At 34.7% G+C, this 26644-nt stretch overlaps 1 protein-coding gene across 7 annotated transcripts in view; it reads right to left on the bottom strand.

The window, feature by feature from the left end:
• The window catches only part of Gria2 (glutamate ionotropic receptor AMPA type subunit 2), a 134493-nt gene extending 108539 nt beyond the window's left edge, over positions 1-25954 (bottom strand). For all 7 annotated transcript variants that reach the window (XR_007110508.1, XM_047566548.1, XM_047566543.1 and 4 more), the window contains exons 1-2: positions 25442-25954; positions 24765-24905 (exon numbers count right to left, since the gene is read on the bottom strand). Coding sequence is in view for 6 of the 7 variants with exons in the window: in XM_047566548.1 (XP_047422504.1) it covers positions 24765-24905; positions 25442-25529 (229 nt within the window). In the remaining variant the exon portion in view is untranslated. The remainder of the gene's footprint in view (positions 1-24764; positions 24906-25441) is intronic.
• Between the last annotated feature and the right edge of the window lie 690 nt (positions 25955-26644).

Here is a 26644-nt window from a genome sequence, read left to right as displayed (position 1 = left end):
TTTGCTGGCCAAGGTCCCAGCCTTGGATTAAGGCAAGTCCTGTTGTGTAATTATGCAAGTAGCTGCACAGTCAACAACATTCATTCCCTGGGCCTCAGTTTGCATCCTTCAACGAATACCTTCCACATGCTGAGTATGTTTCTGTGTGCCTTACTTAATTTAAATGTCTCCAAGTTATAGCTACAATATTTTTTATACTATTCCCACATTTTCATGAAATACAAATTAATATTTCCCAGTCTTGTCAATCACAACAATTTCAGTATTTTCTAAATCCACATGACACATATATTCAGGGACATACTGTTATTCATCTTCAAGTCTCTATTTTTTTAATCTCTTTTTCCTACTATATTTATAGGCTTCATTTCCAGAGGAAATCTGGCCCAAGATTAGGCCCAGGGAATATACCTAAAAAGTACTTCCTGATGATAGAAAGGCAGTGTGTTCAGCCAGTGTAACAAAAAGGTGGTTGGCAAATCCCTATTGTTAGAGACTTTCTCCTTTATCTGAATGAAGCAATACAAAAGAAATAGCAAGAAAAATGTTTATATCATCAAGTGAAAGAAAATAAATCAAAGCCTACCATATTACTGCAGATGATATTAGCCTTCAATTTTTCCTCTAGTTTTATAAAAGAAGAATATAGAGATGCAACATGGAAATGGAGAGAAAATGAAAGAACTAAAATTGTAATATATTTTATATGAGAGTATGTGATCATCAAACATAGAAACATTTCAGATAAAAATAATAACTACTTGATATTTCTGTGAAGAAAAATCAGCCTATAAACTCAGAAGTAGAAATCCCTACAAATCAACAAAAAGATAGCACATTAATGATAGAGAGTACATAATAGATATGCAGTTTATCATCACTTATAATTAGTTTCAAATTTTAATTTATGAAAAGAAAATCAAGCTCCATGAACCCAATATCCATTCCATCATCCATATGTTGGAAGACATACTAAATTAACTGAATTAACTTAATTATGTCATCAAAATTTTACATTAAAAACAGGTTAAAGTTCAACATACACCTTTATTTTGCACATGAATAAAGGTGTTAATTTTATATAATATTGATTAAGAAATAAAAAGCACTCTGGGAGAAAACTTGCATTTATTGAGTACTTTCTGTATAGCAAGTATCTTATTAAATGTTTTTATGGAAACAATATCAAGTTATTCAAATTTCACAAATAAAGTAACTGAGGCCAACAGAGATTAAAAAGCCTGTCCAACATCAGACAGAAACAACAAACACAGGAATAACAGGGATGAGACAAAAATAAACAAAAATCAGTAAGCATCACAGTCTGCCTACTGAATGTGTGCCACTAATACGATGAAGTTATTTCAAAACTAAATTTAACATTGGAGTGCATTCACTGAGATGAATATATTGAATAATTTGTATACTTCCACTACCATCAAAATTAACTAGAAATCATTACTATTACACTGAGCAGGTCTCAATTTTTTTGTTATTGTTGTTAATAAGACAGAACTGGAATGAGGTTGTAAATGGTTGAAAAAATTAACCAGAGAATAAATTCATATTCTGTGAGAAACCCAAGAGTTGAATCCCTTTTCACACAAAAAAATGGTTTAATTGCCTTGGGGCATATGAAATTCTGTCGTGCTGAGGAAGCAGAGACCTTTTCGTCCTTTTCCAAGACAGTTGACTAAAAGAAATTTTACATTATGGTAGGAACAAATTTGGTTAGACATAAGGCAAAACTTCTTGACAAGAAGAGCTATTTTACAATGAAATGGTTGATCTGGAGAAGTCTTTCTCCCTTGAAAGTATCCTCAAAAGACTGATAATTCATTGTCTTTACTACTTAACATGACATTGATCCTGGGGTTCCAAGTTCCTGGTATTTTATGGTTGGATTTTCATTTCACTTATGTTTCTAACAATACCAGGAAGTTTCCCTGAATCTTTCAATCTTGCAAAATTATTGAGTTTTAACAATTTCCTCAAAAAGACCCTGTTCTTGCCCATGCAGAATGCATAAATAGTCTAATGAGTCAGATAGAAGAAGATTTGAGGGGTCTGTTCTTTGCTTGAACTCTACTTCTTTGAACGACATATCACTTCAAGTCTATTATTGCTCAGATAAGGAGGAAGGAAAAGTAAGTGCATTTTTTTCACAGGAAAGTCAGATTTCATTCCATGGACACAGATTGAACCTGGCAACATAAGAAACCCAGAAGTAGGTATATGATGTCACCTTAGTTATTCCTGGAAATACAAACATTTGCAGAGTTTGGGGACTCCAGAAAGAATGGCAGCTTCCTCCAATGGGTCTAGTATACCCAAGGCAGTAACTTCAGCAGTTACTTCCTCCAATGGGTCTAGTATACCCAAGGCAGTAACTTCAGTCTATAAGCCTGCTACCAGTCTATATATGAAAATACTCACCTCGTTCACTGTGCATAGATATCTTCTTTTTTCTTTCCATTAGACAAATGAAATGAGCAAAATATAAACTTTTAGAAAATGAGAATCTTTTTTGTATTTTTAAGTACCTATATTTCCAACCAAGGAGATCATGAGTTGAGACTGTTCATGTAAGCAAAGACATGCTAATAGGAGAGCTTCATTCATTCTCACGATTAGTAACTCTGCCTTCTCAGCCTGTGGAGCTAAAGAGGAAAATGGGGACCGTGAGGCCGGTCAGCCCTCCCATGATCTCCTATGTCACTTATAATGAAGAGTTTGGAAGTCAAAGCTTGCAGATTCATTGTTCAGGAAATAGATTCAGCACAAGTAAGGGACAAATATTGAAGGACCTGAGTTGTAACTTAACACTAGTATCGATAGCCTCACTTATGTGGTGAAATTCACAACACAACAGATCTAACAGCCCTACAAGCATAAAAACTAATTAGTGCTGTTGAAGACATATCTACAGAGCTGTTCAGATTGAATGTATTTTCCCCTACCCTCCAAAAACAAAAAAATTCAAACCCAAGCTAAGAAGTATATTTTGTCACCATGAGTGAATTTGTGAGTACGGAAATTATTTTAGCTTCTTCACATTGAATATTTTTTGCTGACGTTTGCTTTGATGAAACTAGGCAGTTATAGGGTTCAGCTCTTTTTATTGCTTTATTGTTTATCTTTCAGTCTGAAATATATGTGGATCTTGAATTTACATAAATCAAACCGTGCAGGCTGTTTCCTATGGCTTACAAAGAACTGTGTGCTCTGCCTCCTGCTGATCTCTCTGGCTTCTTTTGCCTACTGCCCTGCTCTCTTGCTGTGTTGCAGCAACACCAGCTTTCTTCCTGATATTTGAAGCACACCGAGACTTTTCTCATTCAGGTCCTTTGTACTTCCTGTTTCCTCTGCCAGGTATGCCCTTTCCTGATTCTTCATGTGTCAGGCTAGTTCTCATCTGCCCAGGCTCATGAGCCCTTCCTCACTCAGCACATGAAGATCATGAGATCTTCGTGTAGTTCCTCCATCGTATCTCCTTATGGATACTTACACATCCCTACTTATAATTCTCCCTTTTCTATTTCTTTGCTTATTGATGATTATTAATCCCTTTAAAATGTAGGCTCCATGAGGACTACACCTGTTGAGTCTTCCCTACCATCTCAGTGCTCAGCACAATCCTTCACAGCAGACAGATTGATAACTAGGTTCCAGAAGTCTAAGCAAAGCTGATATCCACCCAACTTGTGGCCAAATGCTATGCATAGATACACATAAAGTCCAGTCTCCCTTCACTTTTCTCCATGTTCATTGACACACTACCTTCCTGGTGAGAAACATGGTCATATGCAGGTGAAACAAGATCTAGCATCAAAACAATTCACGCACATCGTTGCCTCAAAGGAACTTAATGTTCTTGGGCGCTTTAGACTCTTCTCATGTGCAGGGCATTCAATAAAGAAAAGAGAAATAAATTAAGATGCTTTGTCCTTCAGCTGTTCCTTCATGAACTTGAATTGGTAAGAACAAGCATTTTCATTTCCCCTCAATTTCTTCCACAGGGTTTAAAGCCAGATTCAGATCCAAATCATTTCAAATCCTAACTGCTTTTTCAGCATAGATAATTATAAATATTTTCAAGCAAGGTGAAATCCTTTAAACGCTATCAGATGACTGAAATAAAGCTAAATGGCCTAAACTGGCTGAAATCAAATACAGTCAATCCTCACTATTTGTGGATCTTACATTTGTGAATTTGTCTGCTCCCTAAAATTTATTTGTACACCAAAAATCAATATTTATAAGCACTTTCATAGTCATTAACAGGTACAGAGCAGTGAAAAATTGCCCAACACCCTGTTCCCAGCTGTGATAGAACAAAGAGCCTGCTTTCCTGTTAGTAAGTATTCTTTCAGTAACCTATTTGGTGCCAAGTGTTTTTTGCATTCTTGCACTCTCTAATGGTGATTTTGCTGCTTAAAATGGTCCCCAAGCACAAAGCTGAAATGTTGCCTGGTATTTGTAAACTCAAGGAAGTTGTGATGTACCTTACAGAAAAAATACATGGGTTAATTAAACTTCCAACAGGTATGAGTTACAGTGCCACTGGCCATGAGTTCAGTGTTAATGAATTAACAATATTAACATTTTAAACAATATTAAAAATGGTGTCTGCAAACAGAGACATATAAACAAGACAACATATTGATGGGTTGAAGAAAATGTTGTAACCAGGGGCTCATAGGAACCTAACTCTATTCCCCACAAGAGCAATGAATGGCTCAGTATTAGCTAATTCAATGTTCTGGGAAACTTTAAGCAAGAATCAACTATACACAGCTTTTAAGGAAGAAGTGTTAAACTCTTTAGAACAGTTACATGAGACTCATAATCTCAGCATAATTTCTATCATTAAAAAACACACAAATCAATCTGCCTGATTTTCATCAGAAAAAAAAAAAAACTATTTGATGAACTATACTTTCTATCATCCAATAACGTATCATTTGTTCAATTGTCACTTCTATATGTTTCCATTTTCTAAGGCTAGAGATAACTTCTGTTATCAACATGGTAAAAGGTAAGAAAAAGTCGACAATATGAAATAAAATCCCTAAATTTCCAGGGCTCTGTTTATTCTAGCAACTATATAATAATTCTTTATTGAGTATTTCTGATTATTATTTGTGTATCTATTAAAACATGGATGTTGTGGTTCAGATGTGAGGTGTCCCCCAAAAGCTCACATGTGAGATGGTGCAAGAAGGTTCAGAGGAAAAATTATTGAGTTCTGAGAGTCATAACCCAATCAATGAATTAATCCCCTGATAGGGATTAACTGAAGTGATAGGGTATGACTGGAGGAGGGAATAAAGGGCATGGCTTTGGGTGATTTATATATATATATATATATATTTTGTATCTGGAGAGTGAAGTCTTTCTTTGCTTTCTGATGATGCAAGCTGCTTCCCTCTGCCACCCTCTTTCACCCTCTCCTGCCATGATGTTCAGCCTCACTTTGAGCCCCAAGGAATGGAACCAGCCCTCTATGGAATAAAACCTCTGAAACTGTGAGCCCTCATGTAAACTTTTCCTCCCAAAATTGTTCTGGTCAGATCTTTTAGTCACAGCAGCAAAAAAGCTGACTAATAACAAAGGGTGTAGACACAACCTACTAACTTTTAAAAATAAAATCCCAGAAATGAAGCTTATGATGACCTTCATGTTGAAAATACAAAAACCATATGTCAGAGATGAACTACTTAAAAAATATATAATATAAAATTCGCCCCAGTGAGATAGTAAAGATGAACATTGTGAATATAAACTTTTGCAGAACTGTTTCAAAGAGGATAGAAAAATCACATTATTAAATACAAGAAAAGGAATTGCAGGATGAGATTAGAATTGGTGATATAGAATGCACAAACAAAATATCCTTTATTAGTATGTCATTGCTCACTTGTCTTGATCATCTTTTTCCCTTCCTTTAATGTTCAGTAATTTTTTCATATCTTTTTCATTAAAAAACATGCTTCTCTTCTTCCATTCGCTATGGTTTCCAAAATTCCAGAAAAGCTATATTTTCAAATGACAATGTAATAATAATTAGGAAGAGGGGGAAAGTAAATAGTCAAGCATTATTTAGGTATAATTATTTAAAACAATCTCAGAATTTGTTACATGCTGTATATAACCAAATAAATAAATGCATGTAATTTATTTTAATTGCACTACATTAATAAAAATTAATAGTTTTAGAGGTGCAGTATCACAAAAATTTGATAGATTGTCTACATTCAAATGTTTGTTACATTAAGTATACTCTAAATGAAAAAGCAAAAGTCTACTACAAAGAAATAATAGTCAAATAGACTGAAACAATAATGGAAACAGAAAAGGTCAAATCCTCTATGTAATAATCTCTAAGTATCTGTGACACCTTAAGGAAGTTGTTTTCAAATTGAGTGCCTAGAAGGATTATTAATAAAAAAGTCCCCTTTAGATAGATTCCTGTGAAATTTAAGGAGACTAAAGATTAAGATCTTGTGAGCTTCCAGAAAGGAAATAATAAATGCATAAAGGAATAAAAAGAAGAAATCTCAAACGATAAGTGTGTAATTCTTACCAAATTCTAAGAAAATGTGATTTTAACCTAGAACTCAATGTCCAGTAAAGTCTTCAATCACATATGAGAGGAAAATTAAAACCTTTTCAAACATACAAGAGCTCAGAACATTTACCTCTGAGCACTTTTTCTCAGAAGTCACTTAAAGAAGAACTCTAGGGGGGAAAATTAAATTGGAATGAGGACCAAGAAAATCAAAATCAATGGGTTCAGGAACAAAGTCTACAAATCAAAAGAGTGTGAAGAGAACTTCCAAATAGATAGCAATGCAGTTACTAAGCTCAGGAGAAACTGATTTCAAATTTTAGGAAAAGAGAATGCTCCGGTGGGGCACTTTCCAGGTAAAAAGTAGAGGAAGAGAGAGATTAGTGAAAGAGGAGATTAACAACTGTAAAATAAAAGCACACCATACAAGGAAAATGAAAAAAGAATAGAAACTCCAAGATACTTTTTAAACTTGTATGGGAAAAAAAAAATGTAATCTAAATCTAAATCAGCTGCTCCAAATTAGACATAATTGATCTTGAAGAAAAACTAGAAGGAATTCTGAGCAACAGAATCAATCAGTAAGATGAAAAACATTAGCGATATAATGAAGAAAGCATTCACATATTATTCCATGGGACAAGGAGGACACTACCAGCGGTTCCCTATGAAATAACATATGTAGCCAGACATGGTGGAACACACCTGCAATCCCATCTATGTGGGAGATTGAAGCAGAAGGATTGCAATTCTAGGCTAACTTGAGCAATTTACAGAGACCCTCGAAATAAAAACAAAAAGGGTCAGGAGGATAGCTCATTGGAAAAGCACTTGTCTAGGTTCTGGGTTTAATTCACAAAAGACAAAAATAAAATATACATAAATATATCTACATACATATTTATAGTTAAGAAATATAAAGTATTATATGAATACATGCATATACACATATACAGAATTATTTTAAAAGAATGCATTGTAAGTAACAAAAACTAAATTTAAAGTATATGAAGAAATAAGCCAAGAAAAATATATATGATAAACCTCAGTAACGCAGTGTCATCCAGGAATGAGTTGCTCAGTAAATTCAAGAGCAACCAATCTGGAGTGCTTTGGGCTGATGCAAGAGAAGTCTCTGGAAATACTGGGATCCATGAAGTCGATATATGAGAGTTATTATTTACAGATATGTAAAAGCCATATAATGCACGAGGGCATTTGGGAACTTCAAATATCAGGAAAGAAAAAAATGTATTAAAATTGGAAAATTCATTCATAGCATGGTACTTGACTACTTAGTGAAAAAGTCACTCAACCATATAAATTGTATAAATAATACTGCTTTTTCCAGTTTTTAGAGTAAACCTATATATAAAGCCTGTGAATACAGGACCAATTAATTATAAATGCAGAGTAGACTATGAATACTCTCAATCTTGATTCACAAATGCCATCTACTCATAAAGTGCGTAATTGAAAGACAACATCTATAACTGTCAAAATGAGAGCTGACTTCAAGCATATTATTATAAATCATAATGAAAAAACATCAAGCAAGGTAAAATTAGCAATACTATTATTTTATTTATAAAGTGTTAACCTCTAGATGAATAGACAGAGGCAAGTTGTTTTCCATATTTTCTATGTTACTGAAGGTTGTAAATATGAGCAGATACTTTCTAAGAAAAAATCTCCAAAAATAACCCAAAATTGCATATCTTTGATATGCAATGATTTTTAAAAAGTAATCTTATACAAAATTGAAAGGAAAAACAATCAACTAGATAAAATAATCAAGTAGACTTTGATGGCCTACTTGATATCTGTTGTGGACATTACTATTATTCACCAATGCAGTTCTTTTATTCTAGAAATAAGAAGAATTAGCCTCCCCTCCCTTGAAGTTGGGTTGGGTCTTGTGAATAGGACAGAGATATGTCAGATGAAGTGACATGGTACTTATATAAGATGAAGCATGAAACTGTTGGTGTGCAGCTCTATAATCTCATCTTCCCCTGCCATGGTGACCTTGAATAAACTCATACAATTCAATAGGAAAAAGGCCAAATGGCAATGAAAATTGGACAAAAGAACTTAATAAATATTTTATGAAAGAAAAAAAAAATAGATGAGCAATAATGAACATGAACATTACATAACAAAGGAGGATATTTAGCTGTCAAATATTTAGTAAGGACTTTTTAAAATTATAACAATGACTTTAAGGTTCTAAGGATCTAGACTTTTCACCGACACTTGCCAAGATTATAAATTTGTGTGAATTTCCTTAGGATATATTCGAAATGTTTATATACTTCATGATTCTTGTTCCAGTAATTATAATTTAGTCATTAGAAATGAGGGAAAATGTACAGTCAGAAGAATTTTCATTTGCAGCCGTATTTTATAATGAATAAAAAAAATTCAAAAAACCTAATAGTAAGAGATTGTTAATTGAATTACTTGCATAAATATTATGAAGCTAGGAAAATTTAGTTTGCAAACAGCTTTAATGCCATATGCGTTTCAAGTATAACATTAAGTACAAAATAGCTGAGAAAGGACATACATAAATATTAACAAGTAATTAATTCTTGGGTAAATTTATTATGGTTATTTTCTTTGGGGTTTTCACATTTTCTGCCTCAATAAGTTATTTGTACAATTAGGAAGAATATTCTAATCAGAGTTTCAGAAAGTCTTCATTTAGTTTTGAACACTATTACCAGATCAGGGGAGGAAAAATTTTAAAAGTGTTTTGCATGAAAAATTGTTGTGGCTCTACTAGTGTAACCTGACTTTGTTGAACCAGACAAAATTCTATTCCACAAAATATGCAGGAAATATATTGTATTAAATTATATTGAGGACAGGCCTCAGGACACTGAGGCAGAAGGACTGCAAGTTCAAAGCCAGCAGAGGCAATTTAGTGAAAGCCTGTCTCAAAATAAAATATAAAAAGTGCTGAGGATGTTACTCAGTGGTAAAGCAACCTGCATGCAATTCTCAGTAACAAAAAGGAAAAAAAAAAAAAAATATATATATATATATATATGGAAAGATAAAAATCTTCCCACTTTAATGTTCATGGAAAAGCAAAGTATTAGAAAGCACACTTTAGGGCCCTTGATCACTTTTTACCCCATTATAAGTCCACATTAACTCTTGTAATAGTTTTAATCCTGTTTATTTGCACAAAATGAAGTAGCTGCAAATTTACACATTTCCCTGATATTCTGAAAAAATATATAGTTCATGTCCTGCACTGTAGGTGAGCTGAAAGTGGACTCCTTCAAGGAACAATTCTACATTATGTTTTGTATTCCTGTCTAAATCAGATTTATCATACAGAGTTTGATATTTGGCTCTAGTTAGAGCACATAACTGATTTTCAAAACAAACTGGGGTGGAAACTGTACATTAGTCATTAAGGCCATGAGTATCTGAGTTCCTTTATCATTTTTTTTTTTTCTTGTACAGGGATTAAAGGAAGGAGCACTTTACTACTGAGCCACATTCCCAGCCCTTTTTATTATTATATAAAATAATAAGTATTTTATTATTATTATTTATTATCTTGAGACAGGGTTGCTAAGTTGCTTAGGGCCTCACTAAATTGCTGAGGCTGGCCTTTAACTTGTGATCCTCTTGCGTCAGCCTCCCAAATTGCTGGGATTACAGGTGTGCACAACAGCACCAGGCTTCCTTTACCTTTCTTTATTGCATGTGAACTATGTATTTAGTTTTAATAGTCTATTTGTGAACATATGGATTGATGCACTGAATTACCTTTGAAGTAATGTTAAAAAACCAAGTCATAATCTTAACTTATTACTGAAAACTTGATGCAGGCTAGGAAATATGCAAAAGTAGCAGTGATATCAATGCTGTGACACAAGCCAAAAAAATAACAAAATCTTTTATTTATCCCTCTGGGCTCAGTTAATGTTCAAAATTTGACATCCTCTTTTATTGATCTGAGACTCCAGTAACACAGAAGTTCAATTTATGACAAGAGCTCTGCTCAGGAATGTCTTCTTGACTTTACATTCCTCTGCTTGTAGTAGATTCAATATTGTTTCTTTCATTTCTTGTTTAAATTCCCTCCTCGTTTTAAACTCCTTGAAGAAGTATTTACTTAAAAAGAAAACTCGATTGATTCAAAATCAATAAAGGAAAAATGGATATTTTTAATATATGCTGTAACAACTTGCTAACCTTATGAGGGAAAAACATTAAGCTGCATTCCCCCTTTAGTAATCAAATAAACACAGGTGAATCAAAAATTATTTTGTAACAAGAAATTGCTAAATAAAAGCACAGGCAGTTTTTTTTCTACTTAAATAACCTTAAGTAGAAGAAGCCTTTGGGAACAAGGCATAAAAATTCTGAAGCAACAAAACAATTTTGAAATTTGACTAAATAAAATTTAAGAATACGTACGTATACTGGTTAAAAAAAAAAAAAGTGCACTGAAATGATTCTGAAAACTCACGAACATGCTTAAAAAAAAAAAAAACAGAAAACTGGATAAAGTGGCTGCAATCATAACAAAGCATCTGTTACTTTAATGAATGAATCAATAAGTAATAAATAAACCAACAATAAATGGATATACAGTCAAAAAAAGAAAACACACACACACACACACACACACACACACACACATGCAAATGATTCTTTTACATTTTAAATGTAATGAAACAAAGAAAAGTTTTAAAAAGTTCAATGCCAAACATCATCATTTAGAGTAGGCAGAAACACACTCATATACTCTAGGTAGGATTATAAATCGGCATGCCTTTTTTGAATATTTACGCAAAATGCAAACACTTTTGACTACAAATTATTACACGCATTACAATTAATTCTACAAGTCCATTTGCATATGTTAATCAAGGAGGAAGCTGGGATGTAACTCAGTGGTAGAATGATTGTTTAGCATGTGTGAAGTTCTGGATTCAAGTCCCAGCACCAAAAATACAATAAAATTAAATAGAGGATAAAATAGAGGAAAGAAGATTATCATCAATAAAATGCAGAATAAACAACAGACTACTTAGAAATAATTAAAAAGAAAGAGGAAAATCTCTGTTGAGGTAAAAGACACACTCCGTTTTATGTTACGCAAGAAACAATCAAGATATAGAACAGTACATATTACACTCCAACTTCCAGAAACCACTGCTAGTGGTTAACTCAGAGAACTGAAATGGGGGTGGGAGAAAGACTCAAAAAGATTTCTAATTTCAAAATGAATTCAAATGTCATGTATAACCAAAAAGAACCAATAAAAATAAAAATAAATAAATAATAAAGGATTTACTATATTCCCTTAGTAGTGGTTTGTAAATTACCATATGTATAATTTATTTTCATAATAATTTTTAAAATTTAAAATACGCATTCCTTAAGAATCCTAATTCAAAATTATTGTACATTTTAAATTTTAAAACACCCACAATACCAATAAATTATTGTAAATAAATATTTTATATCATTTTTAAATGTTAAAAGGCATCAATTTTTAAGATAATCATGATTTTCCACCAGAAATACTCAAATTGCTTTAAAAATCAAAGTTTAGCTTATATAAAATGTCTTAATAGTGCAAAAGATGTTAGCAAGGTATTCGTATTTCTCACATTATTCAAATACTCACAGGCATGAACATTTCTAATATATTGTAAAACCTATTAATGTAAAATTTACAACTAGCTTCTTCAGTAACAATCTGAAATAGTATTTATTATATTAAATATTATACTCTACATAAATTCATTTATGTAAAGAGCATGTAATAATTTTTGTAAGCTACACCAGTTCAAACTGAATTAAAAATACTTTGTCAATGCAAGGGGAAAAAATCATATGCAAAATAAAATATAAATCATAAATCATCATTTCCAAATATAAATCAAACAACTGAAATTGCTTTTGATATTTTTGTGATTGACTATAGAATTAACATTAGTTCCTCATTTGGCCAATCATTTTTTTCAAAATGTATTCTCAATGAGTATTCACCTGCCACCAAGAATCATTTTTGTTTTCTGGGAAAGTTTTGGAATTACCAGTTCTGCTTTTAAAATACTTGGATTCAAATCTAGTCCCAAGGCATAGAATGATATTTATAAAATATCTAGAAACAGTAACTGCACTCCACATTCTAACTTAATAGGAAAATCATTTAGCTGACTTGGATTAATGAATTGTTTTACTATAAAGAAAAGACTTCACAGCCATGAATAATTTCCAATACAGAAACCTTAACTTTTTGACACTTTAGACATTACTGAAGTGATTAACAACAGGCATCTACTAAAGGTTTGAGGAATAAGAAAAGAAAGACTATCCAGCGATAAGTTTTTAGTTGGATACAACAGAATAAGCAGTTTACTCATATACAGGACATTCTAACTCCCTCCCAAATCTAAAGTCATCCATATAATGTGTTTTTTCTTTCTCTTTTTTTATTTTTTTTGTAATTATAGATATAATTTAACTGAGTAATTTTGACCCCAATTCTTACTACACTACTTTAGATTTATTAGAGTTTACATGACTCCTATTAACTGCAATACATAAGACAACACCAGAATAATGAGAGTCAACACAGAATGAGGTAGTGAATATTTTATAAACTTAAAAAAATGTTTAGCTAATATGTAGGACATTCTTATTCTTACTCATTATCAGTGGCTGCATTTCCTGTTCCCATCGCTGTTTCCCAAAGGAAGTCATTTCAGACCACGTAATCATGTGCATTTTTAAAAAAAAATTCCAGACTTTCAACAGACAAGAGCCAGGAAAACAGAGCTTTTTTATTCATGCTGGGGAAGAAATGTGTGAGGAGGATGACAAGGGGCAAGTCAGCCAGCAACAAGATGCAGACAGAGATCCCCAGGAAAGAAGGTCACAGGGAACCTGACACATATTCCATGTCATTCCATCGTGGAAAATGCATCCCTTCATTTTTATTGCTCACATATATTAATGGTGGAAGTGATAACTGAATGGCATCAGACATTCATGCTAAATGTTAGCCAGAATGTACATTATTTTATGCATGATTTTCAGTTTTTGCTGTTGATCTGTTGAACTTAGGGAGTTGTGGGTCAAGGACCCAACAAAGTTCTTGTAATATGTGTGTGCTCACCAGTTTCCTAAAAATGCTTAATATAAAATTCTTGTTTCTAATATTAGCTTGAATGGTTTTCTTAAAGCCCATTATTTTGAAAATCACACAAGAAAAACTTAGTGACCTCCACTTCTGTGCACCTAAAGTATGTAACTAATATGCACTCGAGAATTGGAATCACTGAAATTAAGGATATTAATCACTTAATTATACAGGACAGCCACTGTAATTTAAATACAACAATAACTTCATGAGGCAGGTGTTATAATGATTCCTATTTTACAGAGAGGACACAACACTACAAAGTTTAACTGATTTACAAAAGGTTACAAAGTAAATGTTGGACCTATAATTTTAATCCACGATTGCCTGTGCTAATAAACTAGCTACCCTGTCAACTGAGACTGAGAGAGGCTCTGACTTACGGTGCAGCCAACTTGTTTGCTAAGCAAAATTGTCCTAAGTAAAAGCAGCTTAAAGCAACTCACTTAAATTTCTGTTTTCCCATCTAGAAATGGATATAAAAGTAATTCCACTTATTCTGTAAACCTTACAGAAGTACCATGAAATATACCTTACATGTGTGTATTTAAGTTATAAAAATCTATAAAATGTCCGAAGACAGGGACTTCCATTTTATTCCTCCCTCACTCTGAGCACAACATCCAGTCTCCAGCAAGTAGTAGATACACATGGAAGAAGGAATACTGGGAACATTTATGAAAAATTAATTGAAGTACTTATTTTCTTATTTAATATCCCCAACAATATTATCAGGTTACAAGAAACTGAGCCTTTATCCTACCTAGAGTGAAACCATGCATCGTATCATAAAGCTACTAATTATATTCAAACCTATCTTTGCCTGATTCCCAAGTCTTGTGTTCTCTTGACTTATTTTCATTTAAACAAATTAAATTTAATTAATTCAAACAAATGAAATGTTAGGAATCTATAATGCAGTCAGTTTGGCAATATTGAAATATCTTAATTACGCACTTTGTGATCTACTAAGGATAAGTTGTTCAACGTCCTGAAATGTAAATGGTATGCAATAAAGAGAATGCACTATTACTTGAGTTTCAGTACCTCTGCTTTAAAAAACAATTACACTGTACTGCATTAAACATGTGGCTTATGTCATTTATTTTGTTAGTCTCCTCTTTGTCACCAAACAGCATATGTCTTGAACAGGTATACAAGCAATAGAAGAAAGTTCCTACGAGAAACTAGAAATGCGTTTTGCTTTGTGCTCTGCCTCTTATAGCAAGTACTCAACAAAATTCTCCAAAGATCCTAACACAAGATGCAATATGAAAAAGTTTGCCAACTTTTATGTACATGAACACTTTTGCCCAAACACATTTCATATTGCTTATAACTATTGCATATCTTCAAAATGATGCTTTAATGTATGATTCTCTTCTACAGAATTGGAAACTGAGATGTAGATAGGCAACTTGTCGAATGACATGTATCTAGTACTAGGACTGGAATTCAGTTCCAAGTGTGGATGCTTAACCAATTCTAATCTTTGTCCCAGGACATCAGGGCTACAAAGTGCAAAGAATAAGAGTAATATTTTATCTCCATAGATAAAACCTTGTTGTATTCATCATTAAGATGACAATCCACATAGCTTCTTGATATCCCCTTTTGAAATATATATACTCCTAAAATTTCTTTCTGTATGTAAAATAGTAATAACACTGTAAACTGTAAGAACCAAAATTTGGAAAAATAAGGAGAATTTTAAGTTATGAGACTTACTTGGAAATTACAAAACAAATATTACCATTTCATACATGTATTAACACAAGACTAAAATTGTTTAATTTCTCACAAACAGAAGACATGGATAAAGACAAAATCAGGACATAATTTAAAATTTATTTTTCAAGGAAAACCAGCAAAGCACACACACTCTATCAATGCCCACTTCCACACATCTCTTTGCCAAAGTACATTGAGCAAAGATGCTTTAGGGAACATCTTTAGGGAACCCTCCCTTCAGTATAGAATTGTAGGAACTATTTCTATGGTATCTGGATCAATGAAAACAAACAGCCCCTCTACATACATGTAACTCAAAGTAAATAGCTGACATAAAGTCCTTGAGAAATATGTCTAAAATGTTGCAAATTAGCACCATGTGAATGTACATAACTTTATTTGCAAATATTGACCAAATATTTTCAATACTGACCAAACCAAACTTACCACACCATATAATCTTATTTTTAAAAAATGAAATTACTCATTGTGTTCAATCTAAAATGGTCCTTTAAAATTTTTTTAATAGTCTTAATGACCAAAATATTATATATGGTTTGAGAATTATAATTAAGGTATTTAATTTTCTTCAAAGACTTACTGTTTTTTAAATATATGTAGGATTATTAAAACTATCTTAAAATTTATTATTTGTGTTATTTCTATTAGTAATAAACTAAACTTTTCTACTGACAGAGCTATCTCCCCAGCCCTAAAAATATTTTAAATTAGAAGTATTTCAATTTAACAACCAAATTGTTATCTAGATATTAAAGAAATGCAAATACACACCAGTAATATCAAACTATGCAAGAAACAAGGTTTACTATGATACACAGTCCACACTGCCCATAAAATTCACCATATAGAAAGTATGTTTCATATTATGCATTTATACATACAATTCTCCAAAAACTTTTCAGTCAATAATTTACCTAATAATTTTCAAGGAAATTTTAACAGTCCAGAATGATAAAGATTTTTACCATATATATATATTGCTAACTTTTTTGTACATAAACACTTTTGCCTCCTTCCTTTGTAGCTCTCATTGGAAATAGTACATAGTTCCTATAATTTGTCTAAATTAATATTATGAAAAGAATTCACTCTTTTATAATTATGTAACATCTTGATGCTAAGATATCTAGCATAACAGATCTAACATAGATGTGCAAACCAAGTAAACAAAATAGAGAAGATGAAAGAAAAAGAGGAAATGGAGGGAGGGAGGAAGAAAGGGAGAGAGGAAAGGAGGAAAAAGGAGGGGAAGGAAGGAAGGAAGAAAGGAAGGAAGGAAGAAAGTAGGGAGGGAGACAGGGAGAGAAACAAGGAGAGAAAGAATACATTCCCAGATCCAGAGTCCTATAGCCCTGTCTAGCACACCAAGTGACCATGCCTCCTAGAGCTTTTTCCTTTTTCTCTACAGTTTCCCCTCCCACATTTGAAGAAATCTGCCAATCTCAATCCACAATGAGGAAGAACAAGTATTTCTTCCTTACCCTGAAAATGTTTATGTCAACATTCCCATTCTATCCTTTGACTCATATGTAAGGAATACAATGTGTAAAATCAAATTACTGACATATTCTTACAGTTATGGCCTAAATAACAAAGCTGGAGTAATAGTGGAATGAATGCTAAATCTGAAACAGAACTGAAATTTTAATTTACAAACTTAATATGAACCACAAAAAGCTTATGGGCAGAGAAAACTTTTACTTATATCAAATTATATAATGTGAGTTTCAATTAAATTTATGCTGAAGTTGGAAATGACATAACTCGTATTCTGTTACAGTGATAAGAATCGGGTAATACTCCACTACATTTTAATAATAAGCACAGACTATACTTGCTTATATAAGGATTTTTTCCTCATTTCCATTAGTATAATTTGGGTATTTTGAAAGATTATGCTAAAATATTTACAGTGCAGGGGTACCTTCTGAGACACACTAAAATTCATCAGAGTAAAACTAAAAGAGGACCATAAAACAATTAAATATCATAGGATTTATTATTCAAAATTAATTTTCATGCAAGGAAAGTAAACATCATAGAAATGAGACCTCATATTTGCATTATTTTAGACAAACTAAAATTTAGACCATTTCTCAACTCAACCAAATTTGTACTCATATTTTACATACTAAAATAATTAGAAAAAATGAGTGTATTAACACTGCATAGTTATGAATAAATGATATAAATCTATAAAGTAAAATTCTGAAGAATACTCCAAGTAAAAGCACTAAGAAAACTGTCATTTGAGAAATGTGAAGAAAGATGAAAATTAAAACTAACTAAAACACTATTTACTCATAAATTCTCTTTCTATAATGAATTCACATCTCCCAAAGCTATTTGTTCTATTTAGTTGAAGACAATTATAAATTTTAAGAGTATAAATTTTAAAACTGTCTTTTTAACCTTAAGCTATAAATTAGTAACAAGCACATTGGACAATTTTCTCAAAGTTATCGTGTAGGTGTTTCCCCTTCAAAAATATATTAATATGGGCTGGAGTCATGGCTCAGTGACAGAGAACTTGCCTAGCATGTATAAAGCACTGGGTTGAATTCTCAGCACCACATATAAATAAAGTTCGTTGACAACTAAAAATATATTTTAAAAATATATTAATAGAATACAAATAAAACAAAGCAAACTTATTGGAAAACGATAAAGGGCGGTTGGAATGGGGGGGCAGAGTTACAAAATAATCATACTCATTAGTGCAAATAAAGCAATTTGCTCACAATATGAAGTCATTCCCAGATATGTCCTGAAAGAAAAAAAAAAAACTTTTAAATTCTGTATATTTTGTTAAAAAAATTACACTAAAGGAATTAATACAGAAAATTGTGGCATATAATATTCTGGCTGGAGGCAGGAAGGAATTTTCCCAGATAAATTTGTGACCACTCAAGGAGATGTACAGTCACATTTTGGGAAAATCAAAACTTAAAACAAAAGCTGAGCAGTCCCATACCAGGGTACTTAGGATGGCGTCGGGCCTTCAAAGGATTCACAGCGTGGCTAACATCATTCTAACTGTTAGCATTTATTAAAAAATTTAAAAGCATATTATATGCATATTTAGGAAATCATTTTAATATGTGTCAGTGTAGCTTTAAGTGTAAAGATTATGACTCTGGCCTCTGACATACCTAACTCGTAGATGAAAATAAAAATAAACATATTACACCTCTGTCTAAATAAGATTTGAGGCAGATACCAAATACAGTGTTTATTTTGAAATTGAAATAACCAAAGGAAAATTTTGTCTTCAAAAAGCATAATTTCTCGTCAAAAAGTCTAGTATGAAATTAAAGGTGTTTAGTAGGTAAATAGTTATTAAGTGCTTCAATGTTCTAGGAACTTACAGAGGTTTTATAAAGGACACAAAATTAACAGCAGCTTGTACTGCCCTCAATAAGGTCATATTTTACATTCTCCTTTTTAATTTTTAAATATTATCATTCTATAAATTAAGATTACCAAAACAACAAAAATTTTTTTAAACTGAATAACCAAAAAATAACAGGTGTTACCCTCTGAATCAATTCCACAGTTAAGAACCATATTCACTTTTCTCCAAGTTTGCAAAATCTGTACTGAAAAACATTTTTTAAATCATGGGTAATTTTGAAATTTTAATTTTGATTTCAGAAATTTATTTTCTTTTTGTACGGAGAGGCACAGCATTATAAGAGGTTTACCAATTATTTAGACCATTAGAGTAAAAAACTCAGAAATTTCGACAAAAAGTTTTCATAATAAAAGAGTTAATATTTTAATGGAATATGGGAAAACTTCATTGAGTGCAGTTGATAAATAAATATAATTTACCCAGAGAACTATGAGCATCCCCAAATCAAATGTTTACCACTATTTTAAGACTTCAGCCTTTATTATGATGTGCCCTCCACACATTTATAAAATTTTGTCAAAAAAAATTCCTGTTTTAATTCAGATTTTTATTTTCTGAAGTACTATGTGCTCTGCAGATTAAGTTTTTGACTTTTTTATTTAAAGGAGGAGGAGGAAGAGGAGAAAACGCATTATCTGAAAACTCAATTATATCATTATACCTCCACGCATACTTGAATAATCAAGACCCAGCTGCTCTTTCTCAACCTTCTCTAAAATTTTCTGGACTCAAAGAAGCTTGAACATTTACAGAGTATTACTGGAAGAGATTATGAGCGAATCCCAGATATGCACAAATCAGCAGCAGCTTGTCACAATGTCACAGTACAATAACCCCAGCACTTGTGAGGCTTGACATGAAACAGAAAGGCTCCACACTTCTTGAGTCAGCAGATTGAAGTTTCTAAGACCTTAGGCAGGGATCACACAGGAGTAAATGCTTGCTCATTTAAGCTTCCATAATTTTATAGGGCACTTTTTATTTACATACATAGTTTCTCTCATCCCCAAATAGAGTATTTCAACCAACGCCATTCTTGGATTTCTGTTTAGTACACGCTTATCATTTTCTTGATACTGTCCTATGATAAATGAATCTTGTGACTAAAATTCAATGATAAGAAATACACCTCAAAAATTGTATCTGTGCAATCAAGGCTAAAAAGCAGAAAAAAATATAATTTTAGAATTTTCTCCCCGTTAAGAGCAGTTACAATCAATTCTGTTCCTAAATGCTTTATGAACAAGTCTACAATATGTAAGATAATTTATTTAACAAATAAAATCTAAGGTAATCAGTTTTTAAAAGGAGAAACTAAACTTTATTTCTTAAACAATCTTTTAAATAAAGCTTTTCAAATTAGATTTCATTTATATTTTCTCAGTTCCTCTAAGTAAATTTGTTTACAGCATTTTAAAAGGGATTCAGTGTACGCAACAGTTTTATGAAACACAATATTTTCTCCAACATCTCCATCTGCTGGCTTACAGAAAAAGTAGATTTTATTTGCTGTTTCTTTCAATTTAATATTTTCATAATTTACTTTGTTTTATAGCATTTGTAATTAAATATAAAATTGTTAAACTATTGTTAGTTAAACTAATAGCTATTTGTCAATGTCACTCACCAAAATTCACAAGATTTTGAAGAGTAAATCCAATACTTAATATATTTAATCCCCAGAACCTGTGGGATCAAATACTTATGTTTATCACTATTTTAGATGGTTTTTGTTAGCGTTTTGCTAATTAGCATAGCACCAAAGTTTACTAAAATTATTATTTAGAATGTAAAAATACTTAGTATTTTCCTAAAATCTGCTGTTGGTTCTATTAGTTAACCAAGTGTGGTGTATATATATAAATGCTGATATCAAATTTATTATTTTCTCAAAAATTCAGACTTTTAGATTATTATAATAAGTTACTTATGTTTAAGAACTACTAGAATGCCTGTACATATACTAAAGTTCTTAAACAACCCTTCGGCTGCCAATACACACTAAAGACATCAAAGCCTCTGAGGCATAATAAACTAATAGAACACAGGGAAAAGTTTAGAAAAACTGAGTTACCAAGGTAAAAGTATTCATTTGTTCTCTGATAACTAGAAGGCATTCAATAAACATTTATTGAGTGAATGAATAAATTCTTGAAGCCATCACTAGTTTCAGCTTCTGAGCAAAGAAGTCTCAAATTTCTTTCTGATTTTAGGCTTTGTATTTTTTCACAATGAAGGTTTTGAACAACCCTCAGGGGTAAAAAAAAAAAAAAAAAAATTTGTGTTGTATGTAGTTAAGATGACAGGGAAAAAGGAAAGGAAAGGAGGAAAGAGGGAAGGTGAAAGAAAAAAAGGAAAGACTGGAAATCAGTCTTTATTTCCTCACGTATCTACAGAATCAAATAGGACTGAACAGGTATTTTCATAATCCTACTGTGACAGGAGCCCACTGCAATGCACAAAGTCATTTTACCCAGTTCAGAACAGAACAATTTCACTTCATTTGCATATGCTTAATCCGCCCAATCATTAGATCTCCTTGGATGTTTAACTCAATGTCAACCTCAACAATTCCAAACAAGTTCCTCCATCCTAAGAATGAAATTAAGTTAGTGAACAAATAATCTTGTTAAAATTATATCATGAAATTATAAAATCTACTTAATATATAAATCTAAATCTGTGGGATTTTTATGGGTTAACTAAAATGAAGAACAATCTCCCTTATAAGCACTGAAAGACAATACATATTATTTAACAATGGAATTAGAGTACAATTTCATTAGGTTTTTGTTGGAAATGAGGGAAAGATGCTTTGGTCTTAAATCTCAAAGTATCCAATACTGTAAATTCCACTTTATAAAAGAAAAATTGTGGGCTCTCCAGATATAAAAAGGCAAGAAAACAAAAGAAAGGCATTGGAGAAAAACCTTGAGGAGGAATTAAGTACTCAAGACTCATCTTGACAAATTTGACATTGGAGATCCCATTCATCTCTTGACTGGTGACTTTGTGGTTGTAGTTTACATAAGCACCTCTCCCTCTCTTTCATTCTCTGAGAAGAGATAAGCTAATTTTATATTTTCAATTTTCCTTAGCACCAAAAAAAAAAAAAAAGGAAAAAACACCCCATTTCATAGATTTTGAAATTCCTAAATGAATAAAGACACTGAGTCACAAATATGTGAAGTGGTTTACCCAGTCAATGAGTCAATGTCAACTCCAGAAAATTCTATCAGATGAGGCTCTTTTCTGTAATAGTGCTCTGCTAATTCTCTGTAGCAATCCGTAAGACTACTTGTAATATAGGAGGTGCAAGTCCTAAGATTCTGAATTCTCATGTTCTTTTAAAGTGCATTCAGTTCCTCCAAATAATTTTAGTGTTCTAGGATAATAACCCATGAAGGGTTAATTTTAGGATCTGAAAATATGCACTTTTTTATTTCAGTTCACTGTCTTAGAAAAACAGAAAATCTGGGCAAAATGAAGATTTGATTATATGAACTTTCACATAACTATGGTCAAAGGCATTAAATTTTGCAGTTTTTAAAAAATAGGACTCATGCATTTATTACATGGATATGTCCATTCTGTAAAAAATCATGGAGTTATATATGTGTGTTGTATTTGTACTATTTTGGCTATATATTTTATTTCAGTAAGATCTGTAAAACATATTTGTGAATACACATTCATATACATGCACACACACAATATTTTGAGGTCAAGAACCTAAACCTAATCTAAGGTAAACTATAATCTTTGATCTTTACAAAGACCCAACACGGAAATTCAACATGTGTTGGAATCAAAGAATATTCATTTTGTTTAATGGACTTATCCATTATGTTCTCAGAAATCTCCTCTCATTATTTTCACCAATGAATCAATTTCTCAGCTATTGACTATTTTCAAAATGTATAGGTGTCAACGTTAAAATCCACTTACTCCCAATACCCATAGTCTTCCCTTAGGACTCATTACTTTGCAAAGTATTGTCACACTAATATACAATTACATTTAGTTACTCAACACTGTTGCATATCGAACTTACAATTTAGGAAAAATAGAAACTTCTTGATATCAAACCAATAGTCTAGTTCCGGTAGGTAAATAGGTCAAGGAAGAAAGGCTTTCAAATTTAATTAAAGCAGGGTTTTTTGGTGTGTCTATTATGTACTAAAATTTGCTGATGTATTCTTCTACGACATTTTTGAAGCTGCAAATCCACTTTCTCTGACAGAGAGAGAGAGAGAGAGAGAGAGAGAGAGAGAGAGAGAGAGAGAGAGAGATCGATCTCGTGTAACTGTATTTGAAGAAAACAGCACCGAAACCTTATATTGGGTCCCTCATGAACACTGGATTCTGGTCATCTAACATGACACAATAATGCCCCTGTTCTGTCCCTCAAAGGAAATTATTCATTTCTTCATTCATCCGGGTGACAGTAGTTGCAAAATGAGTTGATGATGTTCCTGATATTATAATCAAGCCAAATCACCGAATGCATGATTAAAGCTTAATATGAGGAAGTGGGATGGCAACCAGTTGTTTGTCTAATGTGGGATCGCTGCAGTTGGGCTTTTCCTGTGGTAATTTTCCGCTAGCTACTTTACACTGTAGCCAAAGTGGGAGGTAAGCCATCTGCAAATCTCCCCCAAATTGTTACCTACGAAATAAGAACTATGAACATCACGGCAGGAAAGAATCACCCTAGCCCAGGCGGCAGGAAATGATGGCAGCTCTGGGAACCAGGCAGGAAGGTATAGTGGCGGCGGCTGCGCTGCCCACGCCGGCGGGGGCGCGGACCCTGGGAAAGGGCCGCCGACCTTTTCCACTGAACCTTTCAGACGCCTATTTGCTTGGTTTCTATTACTTTATCTGAAGCCTTGATGGAGCTTCGTCGCGAGTCTCCGAGCACTGAGTGGAGTGGTAGGGTTAATATGGAGAACTGCAAAGACTTAAAATGGCTGATCAGCGACTTCTTCAGATTTTAAAACTCGGCCGGATTCATCTGCTCGCCACTCCTTTTCCTCCGGCAGCCTTTGCCGGAGCCCGGCTACCTGGGAACAAAGCGCGCCGGGCGCCAGAGCCGACCGCGGCACTCCGGGCTGAATCGCCCTCTTCAACTCAGGCAGGAGGTCCACGGAAAAGGGACCGCGCTTCGCGCTGCCCCAGCCCCCCACCCCACCCGGCCAGGGCTGGGCCTGCGTCGGCCTCGCTCCCTGCTGCGCTGCGCCCCTCGGGTGGGCGTTATGTAACAGCCAAGAGCTCAACTCCAGAACCATTCTAACAACTTGTCGGGAGGAAGAGAAGAGCCTGGGGCTCGCGGGGGCCGCGGGATGAGCCTGAGCCGAGGCTGCAGAGCTAAGCCCGGACCACAGGCGCAGGCTGCAGCTACCGGGCAGGCGTCAGGGCTCTGGCAGTCCCGGGTGGGATCTGTCCAACAGCCCGACAGCGCGCCCTGGGGAACAGCGTGTTCTCTGTTGGCAGGGTGCCAATAGGCGCGCGAGAGGGGGAAGGGAGAGCTTCTCTTAGTACTCAAGGCAAGCGAGGACCCCCCCCCAACCCAAGAAAGACGCCCCCTCCAACCCCCACTCCGACTCCCTAGTGCGCACACTCTTCAATGCCTTTCGCCCCCTCTTTATCTCCCCAGCCAGCGGGGGTCTCTGAGATTACAGCCACCTTCTCTCTACGCCTTCACACGCACGCGCGTGTGCAGTCACTCACACCCACACACTGACACGCAGAAACACACACTCACATGCACACACACAATCCCACGCTCTCATTGCTAGCTTTCCGCGTGCAGCACCGGAAAGGCATGAATATTCATTACTTACAAGCATTGGTGACTGCGAAACTGTTGGCTACCTCCAAATTGTCGATGTGGGGTGTCAGTCTGAACTCCGAAGTGGAAAACTGAACCATCCCTACCCGAAATGCACTGTATTCTTGATCGGCGCCCCTCGGAAACAGCCCCCCTGCAAAGAGCAAACACCAAGCAAGAGAACCATGTCAGTGCCCTGGAGGGAGAAGAGGGGAGCCCGCTAGCACCCAGAAGCCCAGGAGTCTCTTATTCGCGCTAATAGGCCGAATAAACACATCCACGGAATCCGGCAGCCGGGGTCGAACGTCCAAAAGGTAGCCAAAGGGTCAAGACACTAATGAGCGTCTTGAGGGCAAGGTAGGTGGCCAGAAACGTTCGCCTTTACTCATAATCACAAGCTTTGCATTCAGACCCCTAGAGAACCTGAGCAAACTGGGAGATGTCATTAAGGCAGAATTAATAAAATTTGGGGGTCAGAAATGAGAAGACCTTTTCCTCTATTGTATCAAAGACATAGTCGTTTCTCCTTGCTTCATCCTAAGAAAATCATGTATATTCTAGGTAGTATAAAACTGGAATGCAGTCAAGGTATGACATAAGTCTACATGACATGAATTAATTTGTCCACTGTGAACAAAGATTACCACCAAATTATGCACAATTCAAAAGCATAGCACAAAGGGTACCTACCTATCTGTATGCTGTTAGAAGAGACACCAAAAATCAGTCCCCATAAAACAGGAGAAAGGAGGACAGAAATATGCATAATCTTTTGCATTTCCAAGAAAAGTAGAGCATCCACAAAATACCCCCTCTTTTTTTTTTTTTCCTTTTCCTCCTCTTCCTTCTTTGGCCGTTTTCCTCAGCAAATTAGATCCTTTGCATTTTGAGACAGCAGTTTAGCACCAAGCTGCTAAAAACCTGAAGTGGAGGCAGAAGAATCCCTATTTCCCAGGTCCTGCTGGTGGCTGCTGAAGCCCTGCGCCCTGTGCCCGCTCCCGAAGTCCGGAAGACTGGCTGAATGCAGTTTTCAGCGGAGCTGCCGCTGTAGTCCCAGTGTCTCGGAATATTCAGCACCCTCCCATGCACTCACACACACTCACCCTCTCTCGCGCTCTCTTCTCCCTCTCTCCTCTCTCACGCGCGCGCGCGCGCACACACACACACACACACATACACACACACACACATACACACACGGCACACACAGTCAAGTCACAGAGAGGAGCAGGCAGTCCCGGGCGCGCGTGCGCGACTCGCGGCAGGCCGCGGACTCGCGCGCACACCCCTCCCCCGCACGGTGCCCCGCACCCAGCACAGCACTGGCAGCTTCGCGTGAGCGGTGCTGAGAAAGCGCTGCTCAGAGCCGGGCAGCCGTTGTCCCCTGGAAAGACCTCTGGTCTCCGATGCTGTCGCGCCCACCGCGCACTTTCTGCCTTTCAGCACCGAGGACAGCGATTTCCTCCAGCCTGGAGATGTGGTTGTGCCTGGGCTGCAGCTCTCACTCGGAGATGCTCCAGCCTGGACCAAATGCAGCAAAGCTGATTTCCGGCTGCTGTGCATAAGAAGTCGAATTGCTAATTATTGTTGGCGGTGGAGTGCTCTCTCACCAGGCCCTATTGTTTTACATTAAAAACGATTTTGATTTTTATCTTCCATCTCCTGTGCAAACCCACTTCTCAATACAGGAACGCTGCTATTAACCTCACGGAACTTAGGTGAAGAGCAAACAAGCAAACAAATACTAAGAGAAGTGTTCCAAAACTGTGAACTTTGGCTTCATGTGTTGTACCAGGATCCAGGAAAAATCCAGAATTCTATCCTTAAAGGCTAAAATTGAGTAGAATATTTAGGAGATTGAATGTGTGAAGTGCTTTACATGGAAATTCCATC

This window comes from Sciurus carolinensis, chromosome 10 (assembly GCF_902686445.1).
Source record: "Sciurus carolinensis chromosome 10, mSciCar1.2, whole genome shotgun sequence".
Taxonomy (NCBI): Eukaryota; Metazoa; Chordata; class Mammalia; order Rodentia; family Sciuridae; genus Sciurus; species Sciurus carolinensis.
Note: the sequence above shows the minus strand (reverse complement) of the source record. Positions and strands in the feature narration are given on the sequence as shown.